Source organism: Lolium perenne, chromosome 2 (genome assembly GCF_019359855.2).
Source record: "Lolium perenne isolate Kyuss_39 chromosome 2, Kyuss_2.0, whole genome shotgun sequence".
In the NCBI taxonomy this organism is placed as follows: Eukaryota; Viridiplantae; Streptophyta; class Magnoliopsida; order Poales; family Poaceae; genus Lolium; species Lolium perenne.
Window position 1 is genome coordinate 159,883,683 of NC_067245.2, and position 8,696 is coordinate 159,892,378.

At 48.3% G+C, this 8,696-nt stretch overlaps 1 protein-coding gene across 1 annotated transcript; it reads left to right on the forward strand.

The window, feature by feature from the left end:
- Positions 1-1,297: 1,297 nt before the first annotated feature.
- LOC127323449 (uncharacterized) lies at positions 1,298-2,687 on the forward strand. Its single transcript, XM_051351586.2, has one exon. It carries the CDS (start codon positions 1,588-1,590, stop codon positions 2,434-2,436), a length of 849 nt encoding a protein of 282 aa, XP_051207546.1. The 5' UTR covers positions 1,298-1,587; the 3' UTR covers positions 2,437-2,687.
- The last annotated feature ends 6,009 nt before the right edge of the window (positions 2,688-8,696 follow it).

Consider the following 8,696-nt stretch of genomic DNA (forward strand, 5'->3'; position numbering starts at 1 on the left):
GCGGCGAGCTAGGAGCGGCGCATAGCAAGCTAGCCGGCCTTCGCCGGTAGTGCGCACCTCTCCACCAAATAGGCGCCGACATGTGTGCCGAGAATTTACTATGGGGGTGCTGACACTTGCTCCCCAATTTGGGGAGAGATTGCCCATACTAGAGACCCTGATAAGAGCCTCTAAAATAAGCTTTGAACATCCAAATGTAGACAAACTACGAAATTTCATTTATATTTCATTCAAATTTAAACGCTAGTCTTTTGCTGGCCCTCGCATTCTTGGCTGCAAAGGAAAAGCATCTACAAACCTACACTAGAGGCTCCTGCTGTCCCCCGCTTTCTTCGCTGCAAAGGACGAACATCCGTAAATCTATACTAGAGGCTTCTGCTAGCCTTCACCCTCTTCGCTGCAAAGAAAGAACATCTAAGAACTTAAATTTCGCCATCCTCACTATCGTCGGTGCTAGTTCCGTGGTAGTGCCTACGACAACATGTGGGGCCGATCACCTTCACCCTGAGCTCGTCGTCTCTTCGCACTTTAAGTTCAACAAGCAACTAACCTCTAGGTTGTGGGCGGGGGCGAACCTCTCCCAACCTCTAGGCAAGAAATTGCGAGAACTTCTCCGGTAGCCTCTTTGGGCCAAAAGGGTCTTCCGTGATGTGGACGACGAACTCGAAGAACTTGTCGTGGAAGTAGTCTGTCTCCTCCTCCTTTGGCGATGGGTCAGGATCCTGCACCGCAACGCCTGCCCTTGGCAAGGCGACCGTGACCATGGCCCCCTAGAACCTGAGATGATGGAGGGCGGCGCTAGCGTTTGTGTGAGGAGGAGCCGGTGCCCGACTACCTCATTTTATACCCGGAGGCAAGAGTAGGGCGGTAGTGCGCATTAAGCCCGGCACGCATGGCTATGCCGTTTATTTTACTTTATCAAAGGTAGGTTGGTGGAGCGGAGCGGTGGCGTCATTAATCTCCAACACACATGGTTAGATCATTTACGCTGAACGCTCATTCAGTGGCTGCCAAGCGGTCCCAAGAGAGTGCATCCGACGTGGTGCGGGCGTCGGCGCACTCACTCTATGCCTTCTCGAAGGTGCCGGCATATTATTAGGCGCCGGTGTGTCCATAAACAGCGCTGAACCCACTATTAAGGTCGCAACCAGAAAAAAAAATAATGTTGCAAGCAGGTGTCCATACGAGCACAAACAGCCAGAGCACTCGACTGCTGCAAGTGCCAAACAAAAACGTCACGAACCAAGTTATATACTCTGTCGCTTGGAGTATAAAAAAACCGTGATGAACCAATTCATCAGAAAAAAAAAACGATGTCGCTTGGAGCATCGCCCGGGTCAACCCGACCGACATCTGAACCCCGCGTAGACTGTACGCAGTGTGAGTTCGAATTCATGTCGGAGACGGAGCCGCCTTCCGGTGGATTTAATCCCGCCATTCGCCCGCGGGATCGAAACCCTAGCTCCCTCCTCCCGCCCGAGATCTCGATTGGATCGAAACCCTAGCTCTCGACAATCATCCTCCTGCTTCTCAGCAATTCGTTCCCGGTGATCGCGCGCGCGTGCTTTCCCTCCGCGGCGGACGACGATGTCGAGCGCGGCGGCGCCGTGGGCTCAGGCGCCTCACCTGCTGCAAGAGTTCGAGTTCTTCCTGGTTGTCGATTTCGAGGCGACCTGCGAGAAGGACAGACGCATCTACCCGCAAGAGATCATTGAGTTCCCCTCCGTGCTCGTCGACGGCGCCACCGGCCGCATCCAGTCCGCCTTCCGCAGGTACGTCCGCCCTAAGTACCATCCCGTGCTGACCCCGTTTTGCAGGGACCTCACAGGGATCAAGCAGGAGGACGTCGATGGAGGGGTGGATCTCGGGGAGGCGCTCCTGCTGCACGACCGCTGGCTGCAGGCGGCGACGGCGGGGACCAGGAAAGGCGGCAGCTTGGCCGTCGTGACGTGGGGTGATTGGGACTGCCGGACTATGCTTGAATCGGAGTGCGTTTTCAAGGGGATCGAGAAGCCGGCCTACTTCGATCGCTGGGTCAACCTCAGGGTTCCCTTCCAGGCGGTGATCGGGGGTGGAGGGCGGTTCAACCTGCAGGAGGCCGTCCGGGCTGCGGGGTTAGAGTGGGAGGGCCGCCTGCACTGCGGGCTCGATGACGCGCGCAACACTGCGTCTCTTCTTGTGGAGATTATGCGGAGGGGCGCCAAGATCGCGATTACCGGCTCCTTGGCGCCGCTGCCGATCCAGCACAAGGAGGAGGAGCAGCAGCAGCAGCCTCACACAAGTCTGTGCGGTGGCGCCGCCGGGGCTTGCTTCTGCTACTGCGGAGTGGCCAGTAGAGCGATGGCGGGGCCCATGCAGGGGAGGTGCTATTGGGGGTGCGGCAACTGGACACCCACCATGGGAGCCGTCTGCCCCTACTTCCTCTGGAGCAATTGAATCAGTTGCGCCTCCGATTGAGATTTGAGGCTCAGTCTAGATGAATGCTTGTGTTAACTCTAGTCAGGATGGATGGCAGCCTAGTTGACTCTTGGTGTGATTTGGCACTGGAATCAAATGTGACCCAGCTGCTATTAGCTTAGTTCATGTGTACTGTGAACGGGTCACCGAAACCTATGGCCCAGGGGAGTAGCTACCCTATGTAATCGGTGTCTGAATTATGAATATTTATAAAAGTTTTGATTTAATTATGACCCTTCTTCTCTACGAAAGTAGCATACTGCTCTCAAAGAATCTCTGACTCAAGTGTTTTGATTCAGTAGGAATGCTTGGGAGACTGGGAGGTTCCATTCTTGGTCTCTCAGTGGCATTTTCTAGGGAGTTATCCGCTGTAAATTTCACATATTTATCCAGAGGCCACAATCTCTCCAATGTGATCATGTGCTGTTAAGACAAGTGATTAGTTATGAAAGTTCCTACATGTTTCTCAGTCATGCCATTTGCTTGAAATTAGTTATAGCTGGGAACTTGATTTGAAAAACAATATGATCAGTTCTTGCTTCTCTATATCTAGTATCTCTTTCAATTTTATTTTTCTCCCACTTGCTGTACTCTAGCAAGAGGTTCATGCCGCCTTTGTGTTTTTCTAGGAGATGGTGCCACACTGGAATCTGTTCCAGATCTTGTGAAGGCAATGTATGTAAACATTGAGAGCTTCCCTTGTGTGAGGCTGCTGAATCTTTCTGGTGAAATCGGCTGCTCTAGTGAGTATCTTGGTCTGCCCTTATGAGGAGACTGAAATTGTGTTTCGTCAAAAGAAACTGTGATTCCTCGAAAGAAATTGTGATGGTATTTATATGACTGAATCAGATGGCTCCATTGGAATGCTGTAGTGTTTTGTCTGAACAATGCTCATCTGCTTGGTATTGTATTGTCTTCACGGTAGTGGATTGGCGCTTGACAACTACAGTAACAATCTTGAAAACTGGAGAACTGTGACATTGCGGGACTCAATTGGCATGAATCCAAGTCTGCTAGGTTCTCTAGTTCCCCCTTTCAAATAGAACTCAATTTATTCCTGTAAAAGAGCTGGATGTTTAAGTAAAAGAGAAGTGGATTTTGTTTGAATAATGTTTGTCTCTTTCCTTCTATGTAACATCAACTATTTGCATGTCCTTTGTTCTTTCCTTGTCTATATATCGCTAGGACTTGGGAGAAGAGCCTAATGTCAAGTTTAATGTGGATATTTAGGTGCTGTTGTCTTTACTTAACCAGATTAGGTTACCTATAATGCACATATTAATGGCTAATAAGATGCAAAATATTTATGTAATGTTAACTTGGCCTTGATCCTTCCTTCTATGTAGCATGCTAGAAAAGTTAATCCTTTTTGTTGGGTCAACATTTATTAGAATTTCTCAGTTCTCCTTCGCTTTCCAGCAATAACATACTAGACACATTTTCATTTTCAGGTTTGACACTGTCTATTTGGATGCGCGTGGGGAAGGACATAAGAGGGTACTACTTAGTAGTTGAGCGTGCTCCATATTCTTAGAATGCATAGTTTGCGAAATTTAGAAGTTGCTCAGTGTCCACATACTTTATACTCTGTGACAGGAAGATGTGCAGCATCTTATGGTTTTCCAGCAAAGTATTTACCATCTTGCTAGCTAGGCCCTCCTTTTTACTATGGAACTAGCTGAATTCCTCATGCAGCTATGCGGCTAGATGTACAGGGAACACCATTCGTAAAAATTACAGGTTGCAACAAGAAAGGTCTGGTTACATCTCAATGGCAATTAATTGTATCATATTCTTGCAAATAAAGAGGTACCATTCCTACTGTTACAGAATCAAATAAGACTTTTGTTTTCTTCCTGCTAACCGTTTAACTATGACACATCTGAATGTAAATTCGAGAAACAAAACCTTTACTATTAAGCACAAGAAAGGCTTGACATCGTCTAGCTCAGGTCTCATGTTGGTTCATGTCTTAAATAGGGTATCACCAGGCCTCTTGTGGTTAGGGACCTGATGTGAGGTTAGAGTAGGCAGAAAATTCAGACTAGTAGCTGGACATACACATGGTTATTGACCCTGGTTGGAGTATAGGCCACTGGCTGAGAGTAGCAGGTGATCCATGGAACGACACTTGAATGCACAGCTACTAGTTCTCACTGTACATACATATATCAATTCATCACCTCGTCAAACTGTTGCATCATCCATCTGTCCTGGTTGAGTTCTTCCAAAGTTGTGGTTAGCATTCAGCAGCTGATGTGCATGGGCCTGAAGGACCTGGAGGGTGGTGTCTGGTACAACCTTGGGGTCCTTGATTTCTGGGTGGTCCCGGTTTTTGGGGACCTTGGTTAAGCGGCTTCTTCAGATCCTGGTAAGTTGGATCTTCAGCTAAGTTTTAACTTTGCATTTCTTCCAGCGACTTCGTCAATATTTCGGAAGAAAAAACAAAACAATTCCTACAGTTAGATTGTTAGTGGATCAGTAAAACTTTCAGTGCTAAATGATGATAATGCAATATGCAAGGGATGAAGCATGCACTAGTCATTTAGCCTTTTTTTTCTTATTTGACGGACCTCTCTAATTATCTAAAACTGAACAAATGCTTCTTGTGCAGCTTGCCAGCTTCTACCTCCTCCAGTCCTCCTCATATGCTGCTGCTGCTGCCTGCTCATTGTACCAGGAAGATGCTATTGGTCAGAGAAGTCCTTGTGGATGCAAGATGGACGAGACACCTCCAGCAGACACTCTCTAGCAATGCAGTTCACTGAGATTTGGACTCTGCTGGAACATATTCTGCCGAACGCTGACGTCCCCGACCTGGTGACTTGGAAGTTGGACGGATGATGGATCGTTTTCAGTTGCATCCGCATACGCAATTCAGTTCGAAGGTGCAACCTGCTGCAGTTTTCAGTCCCTGGCCAGGAAATCAGATTCCACATTTTCTCGTCTCGCTGTCCGTGGCAAGTGTGATAGCAGATAACCCGCTGAAGCATGCTGGACTTGCAATCTCAAAAACGCGACCAACCCAGGCACTAGCACCCGTTGGCATTTTTATAGAAGAAAACTCCTGAGCACCCCGCCGAACCCAAGGTTCGAACCCGGGTGGGCAGCGTGCGCTCCCGCACGCCTTGCCACCAGACTGACAGTCTGTTCTCACTTGCAATCTCATGTGCTTGAATTATGCCCGAGATTTCAGTGCACATCTGACTCAGCCTATTCCGTTCCAGAGCCTCATTGTCGGGCTTGGAGGTCTCTCCTTCGGTTAGTTTGGTGGTCAACATGGAAGGAGCGTAATGAGAGGGTGTTCAGAAGCACAACTAGTTCATTCTAGTTGTTCGCCCAAAATCATAGAGGAGCTATCAATGTGGTGTCAGGCCGGACGCAACAGAACCAGGAAGCTGATAGACAACATCCCAAGAGCGGGACTGAATTTAGTTGAAGTTTCAATTTAGTTAGCCAGGTAGTTTTCACCACGATTTTTCCTGATCGCATGGAGTAGCTGTTTCTGTCTCCATTTTTTTTTTTGACAACTAGTAGCTGCTTGTAAACGATGTACCCTTGTAAAACTCTCTTTTTCCTCTAATAATGATCAATGAAAAAGCTGCGCTGGGTTCGTCGGGCACCCAGCTTTTGTTAGCCTACAATTCGTAGCCTGAACACTCGCTGAAAAACTTACTTGGTTGAACATTGGCAGAGTCCCTTACACTATACATACTATATACTAGCGGAAACTTTTCTTTTGTATCCGTAGGAGATAACTGTATGCAGTCTTAACTAGTACAGTAATACATGTTGTTTCAGTGACTGAATGCAATTACCACGGCTCTCAACTTGTGCTTTTTTTTATTGACAATCAATACCATATATATATAGAGTGGTGTTTTAGAAATATGCTCCCTCCATTTAAAAAATGCATCTTACACACATTTTGAATTTTAAAAAATTAAAACAAAACGTACAATACCATGGGGATGTACATGTAGATTTTTTGTCAAATATTTTCAACACTCCCTCCTGTCCATATTTAATGGACTCCACTTTATCTAGATTCATATGTATTTAGTTAAGTTTTTAGACTAAATGCATGTCTATGTAGACTAAGTTGAATCAATTAATATAAATTGAAGGAAGTATGATTTTTTTTTTTGTTGAATCAATTAATATAAATTGAAGGAAGTATGATTTTTTTTTTTTTGGTAGAGAGAGCATAGGGGGAGCCGAATTGAATTTCCGTTTGTAAAGCTTCTACAAACTATGGTACTACTCCGTACCAGATTTAAATGGAAGAAAAACATCTACGATCGCGTCCAAAACGAGGCAGAATACAAGTCAACAATCGCCGTTGATCTTCTCTAGAATGAATACACAAACACGGCGGCAGTGTCTAACACTACCACGACAGCAAGAGCTGGGCCGACGCCACCACCAGCGCGGCAGCCACCGCCGCCACGCTGAGCCGCACCGCTGCCGCCGCCGAGGTGGCGATCTGGATGGTGAAGTTGCACGCCGCGGTGGAGGGATCCGTCTCGGTGGGCAGAGCGAGTCCCTGGAAGTCGCAGGCCTCGTCCTTCTGGCTCTGCGCCTGGTAGTATGCGTTGAAGGCGTAGGACGCGTTGCCTTTGGCGTCCATGCCGTTGCACGTCGAGCCGTAGCCGAGCGGCGTGCAGTCGGCGTTGGTGCACGCGTAGTCGATCTTGGCGCCGAGGAGCTTGCCGAGGTCGTTCCTGCTGGCCTTGGGGTTGAGCGCGCACCACGTCCTGGACAGGTACTGCACGCCCTTCGCCGGCACGAGCGCCGTGTTCCGGCCGTGCCCGCTCAGGTCCATGGCGAACTTGGGCTGGCCATCGTACCGGAAGATGCCCCAGTGGCCAGTGCCGCTCGAAGCTGCCCGGCTGCACGCTCTTCTGGTCCTCGTCGACGAGCCCGAACAGGTAGACATCCAGGTGCTGGCTCGGCCGCGCCGGCGTGCCGCGGTTCGACGCCAGGCGCTTCAGCAGCCCGTCGTAGAACCGCTGCGCGTGGGACGACTTGGCGAATCTGTCACCGTCGGTGGGCCAGCCGACCTCCCCGACGAAGTGCGATGATGGGCATGTCGCCGTGACCTACCGCCACGAGCGCCGCCACCAGCGTGTCAAAGTTGGCCTCGAACACGTTGGTGTACGTGACGCCGTTGTCGTGCACACGTTGGTTCTTGGCTGGGGAGTTGTACACATCGGCCTTGATCCGGTCGCCAACCCCGGCGTCGTTGAGCGCGTTCTGGATGTTCTCCAGAGCCGGTAAGGTAAAGGAGCCGTTGTACGCTCCCAAGAATGGCTCGTTGCCGACGGCCACGTACCTGCAACAGAGAAGCTCAGCTTGTGAGAGATCGTGTCAACTGACGGGGATGTACTACAAATCAGCGCAAAACTCTCTTTGTTTTGTTCAGGTTTGGCACTGTGGTTCAGTCATGCATTCTGAAGAAAAACTCAATTCTTTCATGATGCAGTGAGCGTCTGAAAATGTCTAAAATTCATGTTCCAAGTCCCAACAACATCCTCCACTGACCAAAACTCTGTTTGTTTTGTTTAGGTTTAGCACTGTGGTTCAGTAATGCATTTTGAAGAAAAACTCAATTCTTTCATGATGCAGTAAAGCGTCTGAAAATGTCCAAAATTCACACTGAACTGCTGTTTCACTGTTCACAACTTCAGATTTCACATGTGCCAGGGAGGGGATTGCTGGCTGAATTTATTTGGAGAACACACAGGAATACAAGATTGAAAATTTCACCTTCCTAACTTGGCATGATAATCTCCAATCGACCTAGAAATTATCCAGGAGTGGAACAGCTGATTGGCAGATAACTGCTACGTGTGGTGTGTAGTACTGACAGACTTTTCTTCCGCTGCATTTTGAAACTACACTCCCACATCATATACTACTTTGTTTCAAAATTCCAGAAAAGGTAGCTCGAATTTATCCCAAATATGTTCTAGAACCTAGCACTGGCAATTAAACATAAGTATAATCCTACCAAACGGTCGAATTTTTTTGACAGCCACCCCACATTATCCATGTTCCAAGTCTAAGATACAACTACCACAAGAATATGATCCCTTCGATTGCACGACATCAGCAAAAGGCAGCAGTATCTACAAAAAGGAAAAGAAAAGGAAGTGCAAGTTGGTCTACTTGACCTCCATTTGGGCAGCGCTAGCAGAGGCGGAGGACTTCGGGTCAAGGAAGGCGATAAGCTTCTT